The sequence below is a fragment of the Crocodylus siamensis genome, chromosome 3 (genome assembly GCF_052110815.1).
Source record: "Crocodylus siamensis isolate JL-2025a chromosome 3, ASM5211081v1, whole genome shotgun sequence".
Classification (NCBI taxonomy): domain Eukaryota; kingdom Metazoa; phylum Chordata; order Crocodylia; family Crocodylidae; genus Crocodylus; species Crocodylus siamensis.
The window spans coordinates 98,974,646-99,000,115 of NC_143397.1; the positions used below are offsets into that span (position 1 = coordinate 98,974,646).

Consider the following 25,470-nt stretch of genomic DNA (forward strand, 5'->3'; position numbering starts at 1 on the left):
GGGCAGAGCCTTCCTCCTTGAAGCGCTGTTGTAGGTGGCACAACTCTCCCATGATTCATAGCTATCTGGGGCCACCATGTCCTTCAGTAAAAGGACAGCAAATACTGGTGGGTTTTCTCAAAAGGTAATAAGATAGCTCTCGCCTTTGTCGTGGAATCAGGCTTATTAGTCACATTGGCCAGGTTGAACAGGTCTTTGAGCAAATGTGGGGGATAGGTCCTTGACCTCTCTCCTGCCTCTCCCACAGCCTGCTGATTACACTTGGTGGCATTGGAGCAAATGTACTGGTGAATATGTTGCTACTGAGGTTATAAATAGATGCCACCTTTGTCCCAGGAGGAAGTGTTTTGTCCTCTATCAAAGTGCACGCTTCCAGGTATTCTGGATTAACTCCCACCACGGTGTGTAGGATAAAATGCTAGCTGCCTCACTTCCTCACAGGATGTTGGCTTGCATGACTGGCTATTAACAGAGATCCAGGTGTTGATTTCCATGGCTTAGACTGGGTGTTGTTACCTGGCAGGCCCCCTTTGGATTCCTGGGGTAAGGCTCAGTCCTTGGACTGGTGCTATTCAATGTCTTTATCAGTGATTTGGACGAGGGTGTGGAGAGCACCTTGTCCAAGTTCGCAGTTGATGCCAAATTATGGGGCAAAGTTAACACACCAGAGGGTAGGGAATGGTTTCAGGTGGATTTGGACAGGTTGGAAAAATGAGCAAAATGAAATCGGATGCAGTTCAACAAAGACAAGGGCAAAGTGCTGCACCTGGGCAAAAAGAACCACCAACACACTTACAGGCTGGGGGATGACCTTCTCAGCAGCACTGCAGCAGAAAGGGATCTTGGAGTCATAGCTGACTCTAAGGTGAACACAAGTCATCAGTATGACAAAGTGATCAACAAGGCTAACTGCATTTTATCATTCATTAGCAGATGTGTGATGAGCAGGTCCAGGGAGGTGATGCTTCCCTGGCCAGTACTGGCCAGGCTGCAACTGGAGTACTGCATCCGGTTTTGGGTGCCACACTTCAAGAGAGATGCCGTGAATCTTGAGACAGTTCAGAGGAGAGCCACTTGTATGGTCAGAGGCCTGTAGGCAAGGTCCTATGAAGAGAGACCTAGATCTCTTCAGCTTTTGCAAGAGAAGGCTGAGAGGTGATCTTGTGGCTGCCTATAAATTCATCAGGGGATGGCAGCAGGGAAGAGGAGATGCTCTATTTACTATGGCACCCCCTGGAGTAACTAGGAACAATAGCCACAGATAGACAGAGAGCAGATTTAGGTTGGACATTAGAAAGAACTGCTTCACAGTAAGGGTTGCCAGAACCTGGAATGGGCTTCCAAAGGAGGTGGTGCTGTCTCCTACCCTGGGATTCTGTAAGAGGAGTCTAGATAAATACCTAGCTAGGGTCATCTGACCCCAGCGTTCTTTCCTGCCCAGGGCAGGGGTTTGGACTCAATGACCTACTGAGGTCCCTTCCAACCCTAACATGTATGGATCTATGTTTCGCCACAGTCTGTGGTGCTCTCAGTAGTTAGCCACTTGATAGGGGGCCAGCTCAATGCAGATCTCCGTGAAGGTAGGCTGGAACATGCTCATCATCCCAGATGGCCATCCCAGTGACTGCTCCCACCAGTTGCCATTCATCCACCTGGCTCAGAAATGGTCCCTCATGGTTTGGAGACACTCCCACAGTAGAGCAGATGTATTATATGTGCATTGTGGCCATCACCACTTCAGAGAAGTCAATGCTGGCAGCAAGAGAAAGCTGGGTATAGCTATGCTTCTGCCTTTCTGTGGACTCCAGCAAATTCATGGCCACTTTCCCATGAGATGCCTGTCCTTGTTCATTTCATAGACCGCCAAAGTCAACCTGGCCTTCCTGAGCCGGGACTGGCACCTTGCCACATAACTCAGACTGCAGCCTCCTGACACTGGGTGATGATGGCCTGCAAATCAAGGAACACGTACAGGTCCATTCAGGTAGTAGCACACAAACAGCACTTGTAGCACAGGACAATGGCAGTGGCTGAAACAATGGGCAGTCCTCGCACATGAATCTGGCCTGCTCCTACCCAGCTGGTCAGCTAATGGGCACTATCTGCTATATTGGGGAATCCCTAGGGAACCTCTGGAAGCTAGGCATGTGCGAAGTGGCTAGTATTCACTTTGGATTCGGAGTGGGCTGATTCGGGGGACAGTGATTCGATTCGGTGATTCAAATCACTGTCCCAAATCAGTTTGGTCAAATCTGATTCAGAGATTCGGCTGCTGCCGAATCTCCAAATCAGCCAGGCCCATCTTCTGCCTGCTCTCCCACCCCAGCAATGGCTGCCCCAGCTCCTGGCTCTGGGAAAAATAAAGCCCCGGTTCACTGGGTGCTTCTGAGTGTGAGGGGGGGGGTGATCCCCGCTATTCCTCACTGCCCCATGTTGCATGGGGGGCTCTGCATGAGCCCCCACGACCCCGCCTTGCTCCCCCAGGCCCCCCTATGGGTGCCCCGCCCAGGTCAGCTCTGGCCCTTAAAGAAGAAAAAAAAAAATGAGAAAACCCCCAAACTCACTACTCCTGCTGGCAGAGGGCAATCCCTGCTGCCCCATGCCACATGGGGGGTGCTGCACAAGCCCGCCCCTCCCCCCCAGATCACTGTAGGAGCGGTGAGTCCCAGGGCTTTTCCCTGTTTTTTTTCCTTAAAGGGCCAGAGCTGGCCTGGGCAGGGCACCCATGGCAGGGCTTGGGGAGCAAGGGGGGTCTGAGGGCTCATGCAGAGCTCCCCATGCAGCGTGGTGCAGTAGGGATCTCCCCTCCCCCCCAACCTGGCAGTACCTGGTGAGCACCGAGGCTTTTCTTTAAAGGGCTGGGAGCTAGGGTGTGCAGGGCAGCTGTGTGGGGGTGGGGAGAGGGGGCTGGCAGGGGTCCCCCCCATGGTTCCCTCTCCCCTTCCTTAGCTCCCCATCCCCCACCCCCTACTTACCAGCTCAGAGTCCAGCTGCAGCTCATGTCTGTAGCTGTGACAGCATATTTTCCAGCCATCAAAAAGAGACTTGAGATTTCAAAGATAAAAACAATGTAGAGGAAGAACTTCTGAAAGCTTTTATCTTTGCCCATCAGAGATCACTATTTGTTTAAAATTCTTTAGAGGCTACCTTTTAAAAACATACTTCATATGATGTGTGACCATGCTAAAGAGTACTATTTTACAGATGCTAAACTATTAACAATTTACAATTTGCATTTATGAGCTTCAGAGGCCTTTCTAGGAACATGCTTCACCTTTGCCACTGTTGCACAGTGTCACTGCAGATGTGACCTTCAGAGTGTGTGCATGGGTATGTGCATAAGTCAGTTATAGCTGAACTAATGTTTTAAACCTCCAATCTTGTTTGGAGGTTATTCAGGTCTGCAAGCTCTGCTGGCTCCCATTATCCTAGAGGGGACCAGGACTGTTGAACAGTAATAAAGTAATAAAGGTATGAGGAAGAGCTTCAGGAGAGCCTATAACTTTGTGGGGGCAGGGGATGGTATGTTCCTCAAAAGATAGACAAGCTTGCAGAGGAGAGAAACTATTAAGAAGCAAGTATGGTTGCTGTGAAGATGAGGATAGAGGCAGGAACAGTAGAGAGATGTAGTGACCAGCATTAATCTTAAGTCAGGAGGAACAAAGGCTAGATATGCACCTTGCGGAAGAAATCATCTGCAGGCTGGATTGTGTTAAGTATGGTTTAAACAGAGACTATGGATTCTTATCCCATTACCTGGATGAGCTTTTGTTCCTATGGATTCTTTGCTTGTTTTCCTCTCCCAGCACTGCCCTCTTTTCCCTTCTCACCTTTTGTATTCAAATCACTCGTTCCACTTTGTCAATGTTGTATTGTCCTTTCACAGCCCCTGAAGAAATGAGCTCCAATTCATAAAAGCTTATGCTATATATGTATCTTGTTTAGTTAGTCTATAGGGTGCATATCCACTCTGCCTTCTGCCTGAGACTAGAGCTAATGCCTTACTTATGTAAAAAGCTGAGGGGTGGGGAGAGGAAGAAAATAATACAGCCCTCATTTCCTTATTGCTATAGAGAAAGTAGGAGGGAAGTGATGGCAGGAGCTGTAGTAATTCTGGAACAAATCACCTATGTTAAGATCTACTCTCAAGGCTTGACTGCTGGTTTCCTTTTTTTCCTGCCTTAACAGCCCTTTGATGTCATCCAGAGGTGGGCAGCAGCCAGGTTCTAGAGGCCCTACTGCCCAGAGTCACACCTCAGAGAGAAATTTTAGAAATAGCACATACATTTGCAAGGCTCTGTTGCATTGCAGTAAGTTTTCCTCACCTGAATTCTATTTTCTGTATTGAATAACTGGCATTTTGAACTGGCATTTTCTAGGCTCGAAAATAATTTTGTCCACAAAATACCAGTGTGTGTTTGATGGGGGGGAGGGGGATCTCTTAATATGGGGGTGGGGGAAAGATTTTGTTTATAGAGGAGTATTGGTATGGCTTCTGGGCACAGAAGGAAATGACCAGCTTCTATTAAAGTAAATGTGAGTTGCATCAAGCCCTTAAATTCAAACCAGGTCATTAGTTTGACTCCATAACAGTAGTTCTCAACCTTTTTAGATTCAAGGCACCCCTCATTTGACTGGAGGCACCCCTTGGAAAATTTCAGCTCCTAGTTTTGACTCATTTTTTGAGTACCGAAAAATAATAGAGCAGTTTTTTGTTGCAAAGGATTCAGAAAGACCACAACAGGTCAGAATGTTTTTAAAACTATGAATTCCTGTTTGAAATCTCTGGGTTTATCTTGTGAATCTTGTTTGCACACCTCAGTGCTAACGTTGCATTGCATCCTGGAAAGGATTTCAAGGCATTCCAGGCTGCTGTAGTTCCTTGGCTGAGAATCGCTGCTCCATAGAAACAGATACCAACAGTGCTAGAGTTATCTTTGTCAAAGTACATTTGATGATAAATCCATCCACTGAAATAGAAAACTGCACTTTAAAAAGGGTCAACATCTGCTACTTTGAAAAGGAACATCCCTGCCTCAGCCGATAACACAAAAGGAATCTGTTAGTAATCTGTTACCTGTGAGTGAAAATAATTACAAAAGATTGACAGATGCTGGGCTGGACTCTGATCCTGTCCACTCTCTGGTCCATGGGCATCTTTCCTCAACTTCAACAAGCACTTAAATTAGTTGGAATAAGTGTAAGTATGGTATAAATGACCTACATTCGAGTTACCTGCTCCCAAGTTGGCCCTGCCTAAGTCAGAAAGGGCAGGCTGTAAAACATTCATTCCTCACTAAGTAGCTGGAGCCCCACTGGCCTGCTAGGGTAGGGCAAACATGGAGTCTTCTCCATATTTGACCTTCAGCCCATGTCCTCTGACTAGCAAGCAAACTAGGCATAAAGCTCCAGTGAACTTGAGGTAGAAGTATTCATGTGTGGCCAGGAACCAACACAGGGGCACTACTCAAATTACAGTCTGAGCTGTGTTGAATATAAACCCTAAGAATTACAGGGATGATTGGTTACTGTGCTAGGTGCTTTGTGGATGCAGTCCTTGCTCTGAAATATAATCCAAGGCCCTGATTCTGCGTACAGATCTCTCAGCTTCTTGCACTTGATATCAATGGGTGTTGTGAAAGAACAGGAACTTGTCCATCTCAAGTTGGTTGCAAAATCCAGGGCTGAAGCAAATAGCAGCTTGGAACTGCATTATCTTCCAGGGCTAGATTTTCTTCACATATATTTGGTCTATTTGCCCTTGGAAGAGTTTTTTTGAATACCTTATACAAACTTCTGCTTTGCTTAAACACCAGTACATGCAGAAACTTTATGTTAGTTTACAGGTGACTAACTATGGCTGTGTTGCTAGGGTTTTTAATGCCATTTCTTACTCTAGGATTTTCAGCTGTCATTGCTGAACGGTGGGGGGGGGAAATATTTACATGTCTGTTCAATTGCTGTCTACAGAATTGAATTGGTCATATCTGATTAAGTGAACCCAAGTTCACGAAAGCTTGTGTGATCTCTGTCTATCTTATTTAGTGCATCTGTAAGGTGCATATCTACTAGGTCTGTGCAAGGCTTCACACTGTGCTTCAGATCCAGAGAAGCTTCATACACTTCGGCATCCGAAGCAGCTTGTCTGGATCGAAGCGCTGACTCCGTTAGGCTTCCCAAAGCGATTTGGAGCTTCCGAACCACTTCAGAAAGCTTTGGAGCCACTTCAGAGATCTGTCCATAGGGTATAATGGGTATTCAATGAAATATCTATAACTTTGTTGTTTTTTAACTCACTGGTGTAACACATACACATGACATGAGTTTTGCTTTCAAGAATTTGGGGTGCAGTTCCCCTTGAACCCCTGCACCCATCTTCTTGAAACTTGGCAGGCTTCATGCTCTCAGCAGAGGCTACTATCCCTACATGTTTCACCCAAATCAGACAAAAAACCAACAACGTTATAGATATTTCATTGATTCCCCATTATACCCTATACCTGGATCTCCAAGGCAACTCCGAAGCTTCGGAGCTGCTTCACCCAGATTGAAGTGGGAACCCAGTCTGGAGCTCTGGATCGGATTGCTGGCATTCAAAGCAGCCGGATCCAAAGCTGGATTGAATAGCTGCTATTCGCACAGGCCTAATATCTACCCTGCCTGCTGCCAGGTTGTAATGGCTACAGTACAGCTGTTCTATTGAACTCGCAAATTCAGGACCCAATCCTGAGATGGTTCAATTTTAAGGGTGCAATCCAATTCACCTTGAAGGCAAGGGAAAGATCTCCATCACCTTCAAGCAGCTTCTGATCAGCTCATAAAGACAGCCTTGTGGCCACGAGCCCTTGTTCTCCTCTGATTTTATATTTAAGAGCTCCATGAACACTGTTGGCACTTGGTGAACAACACTCGGGCTGACAGCTTTCAAAGACACATCAGTGATGTTGGCAATCCCTCGACTCAAGGACAATCTCTATCACAGCTCATTAATGGGTCTTGAGGTGACTTGCGTCCAATCCTTGAGCCACAGATCTGCCCATAGAAGTTGCAGGTCTTTTTGCAGGTCTCTCTCCTTTGCCTTCTTCTGTTTTCTCTTCTCCACTACAAGGGCAAGATGCTTTACCTCAAAATGGGCTGCTACTTTTTTGAGGTTACGGTGCCACTGAAGTCAGCTGACAGCCAGTTCCTCCCAGTTTTTGATGTTGGCATCTGTTTTCTTGAGCTATGCCTTCAGTGTGTCCTTGTAGTATTTCCTGTAGCTGTTGTGAGATCTCTGGCCATTACTAAGCTGGGAGCAGAGCGCTTGCTCTGGGAATCTGGGCAACCATACACAATGTCTGGTCTGGCCAAGTTGGTGCTTGAGGATCACCAACTCAGTGCTGGTAACATTGGCTTCAAGGATGCTGGTGTTTGTGTGGCAATCTTCTCATTTGATGCCGAGGATTTTCCGGAGGCACCACTGGTGATACTTCTCCATGCTCTTGAGATGACAATGGTAGGTCACCTACATTTCACATCCATAGACAACTGACTTTTACCCAGACCTTGGTATCTTTCCAAAGATCTCAATGAATGAAGACAGGCTGAAGCAGTTTCTTAAAGGATGCTGGGTTTCTGGTCATGGCCGTTTTGGTCTAAGGGCATAGGCAGGCAAGGATCTTTGAGATGTGGTATCTTTTATTAGATCAACTGAGTGGTTGGAAAAACTGTTTTCCAACTACTCAGTTGGTCTAATAAAAGATACCACATCTGCTGAAAGAACGTTGCCTGCCTTTCTCAGGGGAGGCACTTGTGCACCTGATCCTGGACTGGAAGGGACCTCCAGAGGCCATTGAGTCCAACCCCCTGCCGGAGGCAGGATCATCCCTATCCAAACCATCCCATGCAAAACCATTGTCAAAACTCTACATAAGACAACCGCCTTCTGAATAAAAGCAAGGGCCTGCTGGGTCTGTGAGGTCCATCCTGAGGGGTTATTTCCCCCCTGGCCGGCCTCATGCCAGCCTTCTCCCTCATGCTAGTTCTTGTGATTTGGTGATCAGTTTATCTGTGAAGTGTAATGTTGTGATGCGCTGAGCACTGAGGGGCACAGGGTCAAAGGGCCCCTTAACAGTAGGGTTTTGCCATCCTCTGCACAAGAAATAAGACATTCAGGAAGACAAAGGCTTAGTTATGAAAATGGTACCTATGCACCGGGTGTCACAATGCAACTTGAAACACAGTTAGATAGAGCAGCACAGAAGGAGAGGAGTGTAAGCCCTTGCTCGCCTGTGAAGAGAGACTGTAGGAAAGGCTGCTGGGGTGCATGTACTAAACATGGCAGACGGGTCTAGCATGGAACAAAGCCTGCTCTCTTTCCCAGCGGTCACACATCAAAGATACACATGCTCCCTCCGGCAGGGTTTGGAGCGGCAATAGGACGGGTGTGCTCACAGAGCTCGCCCCTGTTTGCGGGGCTTGCCTGTTTATGGCACCCAGGCACGAAGCGGGGGGGGGCCTCTGGCTTTTGGCCCCTCGGTGCCAGACATTTCCTTGCGGGGCAGCTGAGTGCTGGCGGCTGCACGTGGCCGGGGCTGCCCCTTGGGCCCTTAACCCCGGCCCGGCGCGGGGGCGCGATGCCCGGCGGCCTGCGGGGCCGGAGGCCGGGAGCGGCAGGGCCCGCAGGGGTGACGGCAGAGGCGGGGCCGGGGCCGTGGCAGGGGCGGGCGACGGCTGCGGCCCGCCCCGGCCTGAGCTCAGTTCCTGCCGCCGGGCCCAGGCGTCCGGGGCGGCTGCAGCATGTCTTCCAACTCCAGCCTCGGCTACATGCAGCGCCTGGTGGAGCAGCTCAAGCTGGAGGCGGCGGTGGAGCGCATCAAGGTGGGCGGCTCTTCTCCTGCTCGGGCCCCGCCACCCCCATGCCCGGACCCGTCTTGTCCCCCCGGCTCGGCCCGAGCTCCGCAGAAGCCGCGCCCCGGGCCGCCACGTGGGTCGGGCCCGGCGGGGCGGCGGGAGGGAGGCAGGACCCCCACCCCCTGCGCCCCGCCTGCCACATGCCCTCCGGCCAGCTCGGGGGGTTTCTTCCCTCCCCCGAGAAGGACAAGCCGAGCCGAGCCCGGGCGAGCTTCTCCCGCCGCCCCCGCCTCGCCTCGCCGGGCCCTGGGTGTCCCCGGGCAGCGTGAGGAGACGTCGGGCAGGCCCCCCCGCCCGCACTGAGGCAGGGGCATCCCGGGCCCAGCCATCCCATCCCGCCCCCTAACCTCTGCCTGAGGTGCCTGTCAGCCCCGGCGCAAGGCAGACCTGGTGCCCTCCCGCCGGGCCAGGCCGGGGGACCGCCACAGCCAGCCTCCTGTTCCCGTCACAGCCCGGCAAGACGGACCCGGGCCATAGAAGCACAGAAAAGGGGGTTGGGAGGGACCTCCCCCCTGCTCAAGGCAGGACCAGCTCCAACTGGATCATTCCAGCCAGGCCTTAAAAACCTGCAAGGATGGAGAGCCCACCGCCTCTCTGGGTGACCTGTTCCAGTACTTTACCGCCCCCCTAGTGAGAAACTTCTTCCGTGTCCAGCCTAAGCCTCCCTTACTGTAACTTGAGACGGTTGCTCCTTGTCCTGTCATCTGCCACCACTGAGAACAGTCCAGCTCCATCTTCTTTGTAACCCCTCCAGGGAGTTGAAGGCTGCCATCAACCCCCCTCAGTCTTCTCTTCTGCAGAAGGTAGAGGGCCTTGCCCTGGCTCCTGAGGGAGGCGGAAGCCCCCCCAGTCCATACCAGTCTGACCATGGGGTACAGTTCCTTCCTGACCCCAAGGCTGGAGATTGGTCTGACCCTGAGTGGAGGGGCAAGACCCTCTAGCCAGGTACCTCTGGCTTCAGTCCCAGCAGGAGCATTGGCACAACCCAGGGGTGGACAAAATGCAGCCTGGGGGCCAGATGCGGCCCACCAGGCCCCTGGGCCCCCTAAAAATTTAGAAACTTAATATTTATCTGCCCCGACTGACTGCCTGTCATGTGGCCCTTGATGGGTTGCCAAAACTCAGTATGCGGCCATCCGCCCAAAATAACTGGCTACCCCTGGCACAGCCCCAGTCAGAGTCTCCAGACTTGGCTGTAGCCAACACCCAGTGCCTCAGGGAGGCTTAAAAACACCCTGACACGTACAAGAGAGGGAAGGAGCAACTAGCAAAGCCCAGAAGCATGGGAAATACCCATTGCAGAACATATGTCAGGACTCCCACCTGCTCCAGATTCCCATGTCTGTGCTTTTGTGTGGGGGAGTGTTTTTGTATAGCTCAAGTTCAGATGTCTGCATTCCTACCCGGTCCTCTGACAAGAGTCCCTGGGCCAGCTGAAGAGAGTTGAGAAGAAAGTAGGGAAACTAAGTCATGGCCCGTGACCATTGTTCTTTCCTAGGGTCGCCTTGTTAGTGTTGGGTGCCTGTGCAGCTCAGCTCCCTTGAAACTGTCCATCCCTTGCCACCCTGATTTCTCTCACTTGCTAGTCATGGGGATTCAGACTGAACTGCTTCTGTGATCCGAGTGTCTGGGAGCGGGAATGTAGGGACGCCCAGCACAGCAAAAAAAGGATAAGAGGTATTCAGGACCCCCCCAACATCCCAAGTGCCGCAGCCTCTGAGAGGGCCATAGCCAGGCTGACCCTAGGGCAGCGGTGCCCCACTCTTCAACCCCATCAGCCCAATGAGTGGTGCCAGGTCAGCTCACGGGCGTGGGGCTCAGTCTGGCCCAGCAGGGCAGGCACAACCAGGACCCAGTTTGTCTTTGCGGGGCCCATCCCTGCACTTGAAATTGTGGAGTGCTGCAGCTGCATGAATGGCCAGTGCTTCCTCACCACCACATTTCGGGACCCATTAGGGGTCCCATGGGCCGGATAGCATGGCTCTGTGGGCTGGGAATTGAGCACTCCTGCTCCAGGGGTTTTGATTTTTGCAGTTGTCCCTTGTGGATTCTCTGTCATGCTAGTCCTTGTGATTTGGACTGAATTGCTTCTGAGATCAGTTTATCTGTGAAGTGTAATGCTGTGATACACCCAGCACTGAGGGACACAGGGTCAAAGGGCCCCCTAACAATAGAGTTTTGCCATCTTCTGCAAAAGAAATAAGACATTCAGGAAGCCAGAGGCATAATCATGAAAATGGTACCTATGCACAGGGTGTCAGGAGTGGAGTGGCACATGCAGCTTGCACCTTTTGAAACAGTAGAATAGCACTGAAGGAGAGGAGTGCTGCCTGTAGAGTAAGACTGTAAGAAATGCTGCTGGGTGCATGTAGTAAACATGGCAGATCTATCATGGAACAAAGACTGCTCTCTTTCTCAGATGTTGCACATCAAAAATACACTTGTTCCCTCAGGCATGGTTTGGAGTAGCAATAGGGCATGTGTGCTCATAGACTGGCCCCAGAGTTTGACAAGTAACAGCAAAGATGGCAGAAGAGGGCTGCTGAGGTGTGGTGAGCATCATATATAACGTATCAGTAGGCGATGTCTGTTGCTGTTCACATAATGTCCCTATACACTAACTGATCACTCGGGGAATGAGTGGAAAGAGCCTGGCTTGCGCGTGTTGAGCCTGGTGCCAAAAGTGGAGTGACTTGTACTGTGGTCTGGGGAGTACTGGGACTGCCCCTGGGACAGGGGCTCAAGGTGGGTAAGGAACTCCTCAGTAACTCCATAGAGAGGCTCAGAGGCTGGGGAGTCATCTCCTGCAGAGAAGCAGATGTGGTTGTTGATGGTGTCACTTCAGCCACCTGTCTTGGGGAAGGTTTTCTGCAGCAACTCTGAGGTGTTGAAGGGTTCTTGGAGGGCAAGGAGCTCTGAAGAACGCCAGAGCTTGGTGGGTGGTGTTGGATAGATCTGCACAGAGGGCAGAGGGAAGCCACTCCTTGCTTGGGAATGCTGCTGGATCTAAGACCAGCATTAGCCTCAGTAGGACTCTGTAAACAGACTTTATATTGAAAACAAGAATAGACGTAGAAGACTTGGACCCTTAGGTCACCTTCTGCAGTCTAGCAAGTTTCTTGCTCCGGGAACGCTGGGCTGCTACATAGGCTTGGAAAGCTGTATTCCAGGCATGCATGGCAAGGCTTGTGGTGAAGCTTCAGGTGATAAGACATTCCAGTTACTGTTCCCCACTCTCCCTTTTATCACGTTGTCTTGGCAAACAGATGTCCTACCCTGACCAGTTCCCTCACGTCTGTGCAGCTGTTTGTATCCTCGGTTTGTGCAGTGCATATGGCTGTCCCTCACCTCCCTACCTTCTGTTCCTACCAAGCATTCTGGCAACAGAAGCAGCCATGTATAGACAAGGCCTATACTATCCAGCTTGCCACCCTCAGGAGAGACTGTACATACCTAAAACTCTTTCCTGCCTTGCTTCCCAGGGCTTGCTCCACACCTTTGAAGATTGGGCTACTTCGTCTTGATGCATATGGATTTTGGAATCTCACTAGGCCCCCAACCTTGATAAATTTTTAACATTTAATATAGGACCAGATTCAGCTTCAATCAGCTTACTGCCTCCTTGCTGTTACCATGAGTCTTGTCTACTAATTTTGTGGTATAATATTGTTTATAAGCTACATTTTAGCACTGTGACTCATACTCAAACACTCATCAATGTAAACCCTGGTGTGTGGATCATCAGGGCTTTGTGAGTCTTGAGTCTGTTATTTTAATCAGTATTTTAGCTACAGAAGCAAACTCAGTGCTCCCTCCCCCAGTTCTGTTAGTGTTTCTAAGAGGCAGTATCCAGCAAACAGGAGCAAATGCATTGGTTTCCCTTCTGGATGGATGTATTTCTTAAATTCTTTATTCTTTGTACAGGTCTCTCAGGCAGCTGCAGAGCTTCAGCAGTACTGCATGCAGAATGCCTGCAAAGATGCCTTGCTTGTTGGAGTCCCGGCTGGGAGCAACCCTTTCCGAGAGCCTCGATCCTGTGCCTTACTCTGAAGTCAGGTACACTATTTATAGACATTGAAACCCAGGCTCTAGAAGTGATATACTTCCACCGGGGTTTGTTCTGCTCACTCACGCACCCACAGCAATTTCTCTCTAGCAGGAGGCCTGCTGTTTTCTCTTGATAGGTTCTTCTAGTCCCTCTGGGTTCTAGAAATGAAATGCTGTTTCCAGATGTCTGCCCTATGTCCTTTTACATATTAGCATGTTTGGCATCTGTGGCTATTTTTTTCCCCCTATGGGTGCCTGATTCTTTGCACATCAGCTAATAGCTTTGTGCATTTTGGAGTCTAAGCAGCATTTGGAGATCAAAGGCAGCCGGCCCTGGGGTTTTGACTGCACCCTTTCAAGATGGCCTTTATTTGTTCTTTAGTTCTTCCTACCATCACTGTGGGTTGTTTCTGCTCAGAAGGACTCAGAATTCCAATTTCACTATTGTGTATGACCTATGAAGGGGCAGGAAACAGTCTTCCCTTGTGAGCAGAGCGCTGCTTTCTATTTACACCAGATACCAGTGGGTCACCTCAGCCGTGCTCATGCCTCCAAGTGCCTGCCATGTTAGTTTCCCAATGGTTCAGGAATTAATGTTGTTTAGGAAACAATTTTAGGAGGTGTTGCAGAAGTCCCTATTTCCTTTCTTCCCTTGGATGTTGTTTATAAAGCCAGGTTCCTTTTTATGTGGGGGAAGGGAGGCAGCTTGGAGGAAGAATGGCTGTACAGTAAACTGAAACACCAAGAAGTAAATATCTCTACATGCCTGATAAAATAAACCAGCAACAGAATATCCAGTTTCCGATGAACTAAAGTGAGACACTGAGCATACTTAGTGTCATTTTTAACCTTGCAAATGTTTTCAAACATTCTGTTTTCTTTGCTTTGCACTCTTCAAACCATCTGCAACCTTTGGGATATGGACCAAAATTACACATGAACTGGTTTAAGTGATCAGAAACTGGTTTAAACCTGTAACAGAACAGATGTTCAGTGCACATAAACCAATTTGAAAATGTCTGAAACCAGTTTGAGATAAACCTGGCTGAACGTAGTAATCAGACATAACTGATTTGGCTTAAACTGGTTTATGCAATGTCCATTTAAGATAAATCAGACTCCCTCAGCATCCCAGCATGCTCTCTGGGCTGGGCAGGGCTCTCTGCTCCGCAGCATGGCTAGCCCCTCCTCCCTGCTCCCTGGCTGCAGCTCCAGCAGGGACTGCAGGCTGCTCCCCCCTCACCAACACCACTCTGTGCTAAGCAGGAATTCCTTCCTCCCCTCTGCCTTGCTGAGGAGGTGTCTGTGTATTAGCTAGCAGACCACATGCTGACTATGGTCAGTGCTGAATCAACAGGTAGCTGGTAATGTCCCTTTGTTGTTTTTTTAATTGGGTGATAAACACTGAGTTAGGGGTGATAAACACTGTTATCAATTCCCTGATGGGCTAATCAGAGCATCCTGCTGGAGCCTGGCCACACCCCGCTCAGCTTAGTGCTGTTCGAGGGACAGGAGGGCTACTCTAGCACTCCCTGCTTCTAGCCTGAGCCACTGTAGGCATATGCCTGCATTTCTGGGATGTCTGTCTGGGTTACAGACTGATTTAGCCAGCCAGGTTAGACTAAGCTGCAAAGATTGAATCCATTCAGGCTCAGGCTTTTTGAATGTCTATCCCTAGCCTTGGGGACTGACCCAGCAGCTAACCAAATTAACCACCATCCTGCAGTAGTTTCTCAACTTAACCGACTTTCCAAAATAGGCTACATGCTGCTGGGCACACAGATTTGCTGTATTTCCGCTGACTTCAATGACTGAACATACCTGGAGGGAAGAATCTTACATGGCATGTTATTGCTTGTTAGGGTTTGGTCTACAGGTTTTCTCTGTCAGAAGCTCCCTTTTTCTACAGAGGGTGCAGCTCCACAAGTGGCAGAAGCTGTAACATACTAGTATAGACTGGAAACCATCCTCTAAACCCGTGGTTCTCAACCTTTTTTGTACCGGGACCCATTTGTAAGCATTGATAGCCAGTCCCCACCCAGTGCCCCTCACTCCCAACCCACTCTCCCCCTGACCCCAGCGTCACCTGCTGGTATGTAGGGCAGGGGAGGGCCCAAGCAACTCCTTGTAGGCTGGAACTCTGCCGGCTTGCAAGGGAAAAGCCATGGCTTCCCAAGGCTTCTTAAAGAAGAATCCATTTTTAAAGTTTGTTGATTCATTTTTGGTCACAACCCTTTCATATATTCTTGTGACCCATGGGTTGAGGAACACTGCTGTAAGCTAATTTTGCTGAGGGCAGGCTTCACCACAGTGATTACATTTTCCAGCAGCCCTTGAAGCTCTGTCTATATTACAGTTTCCTGCATTAGTGGTAACAACAGTGGGAAACTTTAAAAAGTCCACTGTAGACAAGTCTTTAGAGTCTAATCCACCCAAAGTTATTCTGATTCTCATGCTTGCTTCCATCTGTAGACAGGTTGATATCTTGTGGGACCACATGGAGGAAGCAAGAGTATGTATGAGTAATTTTCTTCAGAATCAAGTCCTAGCTCTGATCTAATCTTGTGTTTCTTATGGGTACTAAATATGAGTTGGCTGTGCTTTTGAGAAATGACCTTTCTGGTTAGTTCAAAGTGCTAAATAAGCAATAGCCTTTCACATGGAAAGTGAATGATGAATAGGACAGGAAGAACAACAACACTCCCTTATTTGTTCTTTGCTCAAGGACACTGTCTTCTTGATAACTAGTTAGTCTGAAGACAGGGGAAGTTCCTTGACACATGCTGTTGTTTTTACATTGATTTTTTTTTCCCGTTTTTCCCCCTCTCTGTTGCTGTCTGAAAGATCCACAAGCTGGAAACTGGGAAAAGAATGCAGTTGATTATATAAAATTCGTTGAATGTACATACTGAAAAAATAGAAACCTTTTTTTCTCTCTCCTTTCACTTACAATGACTTAGAGTAGTTCTTTAATTCTAGTAAAAAAAAAGTTCCAGCAGTTATGATGCTTCAGCTGATGCATCTTGCTGCTTATTTTGAAGCAGTCTTTTTACTTAGGTACATGTGTTACCTGAGTGGGAGTTTTGAAGTAAAGGATGCGATTGTATCTATTTGTCAGGATGTATTTTCTCCTAGTTGAAAAATAAGAGTTTGGTGGTTTCATCTATTGTAGTCATTCCAAGACGAGGTAACTGGATATTGGGTATTTGTTTTTTCTTGCTAGTAGATGCCTACCTAAATAGGATTTCTGTTATGTTCTGATAAGTGGCGGGGATGAATACTAAGCATTCAGGGAAGCCAGCCTTCAACACTAGGATGTATCAATACAAATTAATCCAGGGTGCAATTTTCTGTGCTACAGCTTGTTACAAGAATTTATTCTCTCCAGGGGAAGAAGCCTTTAATAAAGCATTTTGTTTGTTTGTTTTTTCCCCTTTTGTAGGGAAGGTCATCAGAGAGTGCTCTTCAAGCATGGAATGGATAACTGCCTTTCCTTCTCAAGAAAACACTCTGCCCTTACTTCTGTGTGGCCAAAGCAATCTAGATATTTATCAGTTTGTTCTAGTGTATCAGTAGTTCACTAGATCTTTTGCTAGTATTTGTAAAGTATTTTGTAACAAACTTTCTTTTCATAATTGAGTTACCATTGCTAGTACACTATGCTAACAGAACATGTTTATTTAATTATGAGGTGTTTACATTTTAGAAAGGAAAAACATTAATTCTACCAAATAACTTCACTTTTTTATTCTTTGTAATGGTTGTGCTTGGACTAAGACTTTTTTACACACTTAAATTACATCTTCCTCCCACCCCAAACTCTATATATACATGTTCTAAACCAAGGCATCTGTAAAATACATGTTAAAATACAGGACAGAACAATTTCAGTAAGAGGATGTTTCCAAATGGAAATATTTTTATTATTTTTATTTTTAAGACAGAATATAAGTCAGGCTCCTCTTCATTTGCCTTTAAGTCATATGTGACTTACACTCATCAAATAATCTCTGTACAACGTGATTTTATTATGTTCACTACAGAACCTCAGAAATGTTGATTTCCTGTTCCTGATTTGTTTGTATAAAGATACTGACTTGTCTGAATTTTTAAAAATGTTTAAAATGTGACCAAGCAAAATTCACAGAACACTAAAAGGGATTGCAAAAAATTGCTCACATCTAGATGTACAAGAGGCTTGAAATACACCCAAGTTATTAAATGTCTACAAGAGTATTATGGGGTGTGTGCCTTTGGTTTTATACAGAACACGTTTACAAGGACACTGCTAACTTTTTGTAATGGTTTTTGATTTTGTTTACTCTCCATCATTTGTATTAATCTTTTAGAAGTTTGAAAATAAAATCCTTTCCCTACTCACATTTGAATTTTCTTTTATTGTGTGAACACGGATAAACCTGGAAATCAAAAGACTATGTAGAATTAGAAGATTATTTGACTTTTAGGGAAATGCAGGTCACTCCCAGAGTCTAGAAAATGCTGGTAATTCAGCCAGGTTCAAAAGGGAATTGGACAAATTCATATTAGATAGGTGGTAAATTTGACAGAGGTGCACCTTCAAAATGAGGACTTCCTAGGACTCTTTCAGAAGTTTTAGGGGACTAGGGACGGGACAGATCAGCTTTGATATGCTGTTTAAATATTCTTCCCCTTGGCACTGACTTTGCTAGGAGACAGGATACTGGGCTTGAATGGACCTGTGGTCTGACCTAGTACGGTGTTTTGTATGTTCTTACCTGTTTTAATAAGGAAGTAAGCTTCTATAAAAAGCTTTTTTATGGGCTGGGAGTGTCTAACTCAGCAGTTGCCAAACTGTAGGTTGTGACCCCAAATGGGGCCACAACATCAATGGATGGGGTCATGGGGGAGCTAGGACATTTGCCAGTCCTCAAGTGTCATGTGTAAGAGCCATAAAACAGTATACACAGAAGTAATTTTCATCCAGTAGTCACCCTTGTGCTGGATTGAGGAGTGCTAGCTGCAAAGTGACAACTCAGAAAAGACGCAGTGTGGGGTCCAGAGGAAGGTGTTTTATGCATATGGGGGGAAATAGAGCCAATTGTTAAGGGTTTCCAAGAAAACAACCAAAAACTAAACAAGTGAATTATCTTGCCATCTAGGGCCAGATCCAGACATACAGGCACGTGCGTTTCCCCGGGGACGAACAGCAGTGGCACAATATGTGCCATTGCTACTTGTCCCCAGATAACGCCCGTGCACACGTCCTTTGGTGTGTGGCATGTTGCCCTGGGTAAAGTAAGGGAGGCTGGGGCCAGCAGTCCTACCTGGGGTTCTGGGGGCCTCCCGGGGATGTGGCAGTGGCGATCTGGCAGCAGGGAGCCTGGGTGGCAGCTGGAGTGTGACTCCAGCGGGCCAGGCTCTGATTTCAGGCAGTTTGTGCTGCGGCCACGTGCGCCGCCCCACTTTTTTCTGCTGCAGGTTTTTTTGACACTGGGATCTCCTGATGTCAGTCTCCCCCCAGTGTGCTGCAAATTAGCCGTGCAGGGAATGCTTGCATGTGTGGTGTGAAGCACTGCAGACAGCTCTGCAGCACCGCATAACATGCGTGTCCCATCATCTGCATGTGCTCTAGGAGTCTATTTTTAAATGTAGCTATTTTAGAAATTAAAAGTACTTATAATAGTGCATGACTAATTTACCTTACTGTTACATCGATAAAAAAATCAACATGTATACGAGTAATCCACTTTGTAGATATCTATGGGGAAAGAAAGCAACAGAATTGAAGGTAAATAGTTTAGCAGTGGTGATTGTAGTTTTTCCTTTGTTATCTAAGATGTTGCAGCAGTTAGCTTGTTACTAGCTTTTTCTGACTAAAATAAAATTCAGTAGAGACAGCAATTAAGCTTCCTTCACAACTAGCCTACTTTGTCTGCATCTGTTTTTTAAGTTATCCACTACTCGTTCTCTATCAGATTTCTGGGCTGTCTCACTTTCCATGTATTTTCACACTGAAGCTTTGATCCAATCCGTCTGTTTAAAAAAAAAAAAAAAAAAAAAAAAAAAAAAAGACCTCCATGCAGGCTGGGTAGTGGCAGCAGTATTTTTTCTCCTGTTCATGACTGGGTTTTTGCAGAGTGGTGCTCTTATGTGGGAGGCACATGTTCCTGAGCTTAGGAATTGAGGCAGAGGTTTGCAAAAACACAGCCAAATCTGTGATGGAAAGAGAAGGCAAGTGGTCAGGTCAAGTAACCACAAAAATGAGCCAGAAATAGTGACTGGCCTGCAATTTAAATATAAAACCACTACTTACTCTGAGTCAAGTAGGGGAAAAGTTCTTTGTTTGCAGTTCTGCAGAAGAGTAACTAAGTATTATATATGAATGTTGCACAAAAGCTGGTTTCCACAAGCTCCTTACAAGTAGCTTGGATGAAAGCAATTTTGGATATTGTTTTAAGTTAAAGGGTACCATTAGTGTTATTCAGCATGTTTAGTTTTAGGAGTTCTCTTTTTAAAGTCAGGCTTATGTTTTATGCCAGAAAACCAAACTTCTCTCCCTGTGATGTTAGATTTCTTTTGTCCCAGATATACAATATGTATATGGAAAAAGTGTAATGTCAAAATGAATTTTAAGTTTAACTGCAAACTCATCCTATAACATTGTGGGGGGAGGGGAGGTCTGATTACATTTTAGAGTTTGGAAAAATGTCTAGAGGCTGCAGAGCATCACTAGTATTCTGGAGTCAATATACGTTCCTTTGCAAGCCATGTATGACCCTCCCATGCCTGCAGCAGAAGGAAACTACACTTTACAGATCTATTCTAGCATTATTGCTGTTTTAATCATGAACTGTTTTCAGATGAAGAATGGAAGCCAGTTTTCCTTGTTTTTCCACTGCTCTTTAGTTTCCATCCAGGCTGGCTCTTTAGCTGTGCAGTGTACTGTAGCTGGAGCAAACTAGGACAGGCCGGTACTTCTGACAGAAACCCATTTCCCTGCTGACCAGTGTGTTGGTAGCAGGAACATACAGACCATTAGGAGTCTGGTTGCTGTGGGCGCTGACTGACTGAGGGATTCGAATGGTTGGTTGACTTATGTGTTCAAGATTCTTTGCAAAATCAAAACTGGGATTAGCCTTGACAGGCAGAGTAACAAGATGTCTGTTAACTGTAACAGGTAGTGACACACCGTTTGTTACATCCCATTCCCTTTTCCAAATTTATTCATTAGCTATTAGGGCTACGTTTCTATTCGGTTTTGGATTTGGTCATTTCAGAGGGACAGTGATTCATAATCACCGAATCTCTCCCAATTGATTCAGAGGGTTTAATTTGGAAAGATTAAAGGGTCCTTTGATTCAATTCAGATTAGAAGATTTGGCCACCAAATCGGGCCAAATCTCTACCAAGTCGAATCAAGGACTGAAGTTTCGCACAGCCCTACTAACCACTCCTCAGAGTAACCTCCTTATGAAATGATCCAGGGATGTCCGTAGGTTTTAGTGTATGGTTTGGTCAAATGCACATGGCTTTTTTATAATGAAGATCCTTTGTCATTGATTTATATTAGCTATGGGCACATATTGGGAGGCCATATATTTAAGTGAAAACATTCTTTTAAAATTATCTTTTATTTATCACTAAGAACAGACATTTCTTCCTAGTAGTTGTCCAGGTTTAAGCAACTAACTTGTTTGGTAAAATATTTAAAAAATAACATTAATAATGCAAATCCTTAACCAAATAACTTCTCAGCATATGAAAATTACCAGAAAACTGGGGCAAAAGTGATTATTAAATTATTTAAAATGGCTCCCTTAAAATATTCCATGCTTTTTAAAAAACATCTGTTATATCTAATTCTCAGTTTGCCTCAAAAGAATTTAAGACGTGTTTGTCCATCACTTCTTCCAGGGACTTTTTCAAATGTAAGTCGCTTTTTCTTAAGCTGTGGTACCTGTACAAGTCCTAAACCTGGAAAAGGGAGGAAAAAAGAAAGGTGTCATTTATCTAGCAAAGTGTCATAGGTATGTTTTGCTCTGTAGTAATACAGAGGCGACATCTTTACAACTAAGGAATGAGAAGACTGACCCAGACTCCTTACTACTAACAGTCTTTGCTGCACATGCATTTTGCAACTTTGAAATGGAAATTAATTTACAAAAGTCATAAATCAGTCTAAGATACTGTACTTAAAAACTGCTACGTTTCAGGGGCTTTTCGTGTTTGCTTCTGTTAGGTTAATACTGTATTTGGGATAGTCTAATAAATGTGAAACTAGACATTTTTCAGCAGAGACAAAACACTGTGTTGTTCTCCAGGTAGTAAAAGGGGGAAGCACTTGAAATTACAAATACTTTTAAAAAAAAAATATTTCTGTCTGTTCCTTCATGTCACAATACAGAAATGCCGAGTATAGCATGCTGGATACCCCTTGCAAGAGATAAAAATCAAGCAACTTTAATACAGAGCTAGAAATTTGAGCAGCTGCAGTGGAAATACTTACTTGGTGCACTGTCCTGAGGTATGACACATTTAATAAAAACATCACCTGGTTTCTGAATTGCAGATACCCTTACTGGCTCTCAACTGATTTTTTAAGACCTATCTTGAGCTTTTACAAACTCTGAAACAAAAGTTGAATGAAATTTCATGCAACTGGACCATTCTTTGCGACTATGCACAACTGTCTAATACGTGAGTTTGTCTTTACCAGTTTTCTTTTGGCTTCTAAGTACTGAACTAGAATGAGCCCATTCTACCAAAAGCCAAGACAAAAAACAAAGCCTGTATCTTTGCTGCTTTAATCAGTTTTCATCTTTGTGTATGCATGTGCTGTAACAGTCTTGGGATTCTGCAGTTTATTGAATAGGAGATCACCTGCTTCTCAGCACAGTGGGATGCCTGGTGGCAGGTGATTGATTCCTATACAATTGCTTATTGAAGGGAAAACTTCCATTTCCATTTGCTGCAGTATTATTATCCACCAAGCAGTGCCTCACACCTCCCAAGGGAGTGACAGCCAGTTTGTTTGCAGGTCCCTCATTATCACCTTAATTCCCAACCTCCCCCCCCCATTTAAAATTACAAGCAGCACACCATATTTCAACTGACTCTGCCAGCTTGTCTTAATCCTTGAGACAGGATGATATCAATTAGTTATTGGTGTTTTCATAAAGGGTTCTCCTACAATTAGTGAAAGTTCTTGGGCATTTCATAAGCTTCTCTGTAGAGTGAAGAGATTAAAATGAGAGCAGTGACTGAGAAAATATGAAAGAATTTTAAATCAATTACTAAATTTGAGTATACAATGGAACACTGCTCACATTTCCTGAATATACTAGGAATATAACCAAGATTAAACATTCAAATGTTAAAGGATAATAATAAGGGCAACATGCAAGGGTGCATCCCTTTCTGGAATATAAAGGTTCAACTGACATGCACAGATTATTTAATTTATTTACAACTGATTTAATTTATAATTTATAACCTGTTTCTCCAAAGATCTTGTCTTCTTTCTAGATATTTCTGTTTTTAGTATAGATAAAGACTGATCTCAGCAGATTTTCTCAGGCAGATTTAACTATACCTGTTAAAACATCTTTTTCCTTAAGGTTTAATAAAGATTCACCAGGTCGCCTCTTTCTTGAAGATTCTCTAGCTTTTGGGTAAAAATTTAGATTTTTTTGTTCATTTGGATTAGCAAATGAATCACAGAGACTGAAGTCAGGTGCAGATGAATCCAATGTGTGATCATATGGATACTTAGGCCAGAGAGACCCCTTATACTGAACTCCTGCACTGCTGTCTGCCATCCCTGCAAATTTTTCTAGAAAATTCTTGGAACTTCTCTGGAATGGAAACTCATTAAAGTTTGCAAAAAAATCATCTTTTTTAGAGACAAGATACCATTCCTGCTTGGAAGCCTGATCAGAGTTACAATGCATTGTCAGTGGTTGTGTCTGTACATGAAATAAATGATTGTTAATATCCTGATGAACAAAGGTCTCAGAGTTCTTTGGAAGGACCAAGGAATCAGAGGTAACCAGCTTGCTGCCTACTGCTGCATTTGAAGCATGAAAGTCTTTTTGCAGGTAACTTGAAAAGTTGGAGTCAGTGACATCTTGGCTGTGACTCAGTGGTGGGATTCTGGCTTCATAATTCACATGAACTGAAGGAGTAAATATATTTGAATTGTTCTGTTTTAAAAATGAGGGACTAACTGCTCTCTCTGTTGCTACATATCTCAGAGAAGGAAGATAATGTTGACTATTTTCACTACCATCTGTTTCTTCAGGACAACTGACCCATCCATAATAAGGTAGTGAAGATGCTAAAATTCTTTGGCTTTCACTTGATTTCAGTGGAGAACCAGATCCGTTTTTGTAAAAATCCCAAGACTGATTTATGGTGTTCTGTACATTATCAGGCAATTCTGAACACTGATCCTTCTGGTTTCCTTGAATGCTGGAGATCAAAGACTTGGGAAATGAAGCTGGAGAAAAGGTGTTAGACACGTTCCAGTTTTCTTGGGGAGATACAGTCCTCACTAGTGTTGTGGTGGGAATGGAAGAATTTAGGTTGTGTAGAGATGTGATATCACTAAAAAGCTGAAATGAAAGAAATAGGTTAAAGGAATGTTAGTATCCAGTTCCATAATATAAAATCCAAAAATAAAATCAGTTGTCAAGTTTCCAAAGTGTACGTATGTAGTTTTCTTTACAAAGAAAAAAGAAAATGGTGCCCTACCAGTTATTAGAGAAGAGCTAAAAACAGTCTGTTACTAGGGGCCACTGATTAACTGGCTTTCTAGAACAAGCCAAATGATGAGCACAGGTAATACCCAGGTAAGTGACAGGGGCCAAGGCAGACTAAGGAACAAGGGGGTGGCACAGGCACCTACAGGAGGCCTCAAATGCTTCTACACAAATGCTCGAAGCATGGGGAATAAGCAGGAGGAACTTGCCCTCCCTGTAGCTAGCAAAAACTCAGAACTAGTGGGGCTCACGGAAACCTGGTGGGATTCTACCCACGACTGGGCAGTTGACATCCAGAGATACAGGCTGTACAGGAAAGACAGAGCAGGGATAAGGGTGGGGATGTAGCACTATATGTCAAAAAGCAATACACGTCCTCAATGATCAGGATGGGGTCAGAGGAGGGGCAAAATCAGGCGCTCTGGGTAAGAATGCAAGGGGGGCATAGGGAAAGGAACTTGTTAGTGGGCATGTACTACAGACCGCCTCACCAGGGGGATGAGCTGGACCTGGAATTCTCAGGTCAGCTCACAGAGGCTGTAAAGCCAAGGAATGTGGTTGTCACAGGTGACCTAAACTACCCAGATATCTGCTGGGAGGAGAAGTCGGACTGCTCACGTGGGTTCCTAACTGGGATACAGGACCTCCACCTAACCCAGGAGGTGCATAGTCTCACAAGGGGAAATGCCTTGCTGGACTTGGTGCTTGCCACACGCAACGACCTGGTGAGGGGTCTGGGGGTACTTTACCACCTAGGTGAGTGATCATCGCCTACTGGAATTTACTATCCAGCGCAGGGTGGTGAAAGCAAGCAGCAAGGCAGGGGTCCTCAACTTCAGGAGGGCTGACTTCTGTAAGCTAAGAAGGCTGGTAGGAGAGGCATTGGGGTCTCAGATGGGGGTCCAAGATGGGTGGTTGTTCCTCAAGGAGACAATCCTCCAAGCTCAAAGGGAGTCAGTCCCAATGCGCATCAAGGGGGGCAGGAGTGCTAAGAAGCCTCCATGGCTCAGCAAAGGCATCCAGAGATGCCTAAGGGCAAGAAAGGAGGTGTACAAACAGTGGAAGCAAGGGGCTAACACCAAGGAGGATTACACCTGTTGGTCGGGACTGCAGGGAGGCAGTTAGGAAGGCCAAGGCAGAGATGGAGCTAGGGCTAGCAACCAGAAATAAAGATAATAAAAAGTCCATTCTCAAATACATAGGGAGTAAGAAGAAGGCACCAGGTAACGTGGGGCCCCTACAGGATAGGCGTGGCAATCTAGTGATTGCAGCAAATGAAAAAGCTGACCTCTTTAATGAATTTTTTTGCCACCATATTCCTGAACACAGAACGAGACATTTCCCCTACCAGAATTGCAGATGGAACCAGGGGCAGCACCGCCATGTCTAGGGTCAGGGACGACCTAGTTAGGGAGCTGTTGGAGGGGCTGGATGTATTTAAATCAGTAGATTCAGATGCTCTTCACCCGAGGGTGCTGAGGAAATTGGCGGGGGTCATAGAGGGACCCCTGGCATGGATCTATGAGCACTCGTGGGGCACTGGCCAGGTACCAGAGGATTGGAAAAGGGCTAATGTGGTCCCCATTTACAAAAAGGGGAGGAAGGAGGACCCCAGAAATTATAGGCCAGTCAGTCTTACCTCGGTCTTTGGGAAGACCTTTGAGAAAATTATCAAGGAGCACATCTGCAAGGGTCCAGCAGGGGATGTAATGCTCAGATGTTACCGCTCAGCTCCATGTTCTTGGGGAACCCTGACACAGGGTACAGACTGTCTTGATTCACAAAGAAT

The 25,470-nt window shown here is 46.0% G+C and overlaps 2 protein-coding genes across 2 annotated transcripts in view; one reads left to right on the forward strand and one right to left on the reverse strand.

The window, feature by feature from the left end:
* The first annotated feature begins 8,563 nt into the window (after positions 1 to 8,563).
* On the forward strand, positions 8,564 to 17,319 carry GNG10 (G protein subunit gamma 10). Its single transcript, XM_090038852.1, has 3 exons — positions 8,564 to 8,859; positions 12,817 to 12,948; positions 16,382 to 17,319. The coding sequence occupies exons 1-2, from the start codon at positions 8,779 to 8,781 to the stop codon at positions 12,940 to 12,942; spliced, it is 207 nt and encodes a 68-aa protein (XP_089894978.1). The 5' UTR covers positions 8,564 to 8,778; the 3' UTR covers positions 12,943 to 12,948; positions 16,382 to 17,319.
* Positions 17,320 to 20,362: 3,043 nt separating this feature from the next.
* Positions 20,363 to 25,470, reverse strand: part of SHOC1 (shortage in chiasmata 1) — a 99,524-nt gene continuing 94,416 nt past the window's right edge. Inside the window, exons 30-31 of the mRNA XM_090037653.1 lie at positions 22,514 to 23,534; positions 20,363 to 20,895 (exon numbers count right to left, since the gene is read on the reverse strand). Of these exons, the coding sequence (XP_089893779.1) occupies positions 20,795 to 20,895; positions 22,514 to 23,534 (1,122 nt within the window). The 3' untranslated portion in view covers positions 20,363 to 20,794. The remainder of the gene's footprint in view (positions 20,896 to 22,513; positions 23,535 to 25,470) is intronic.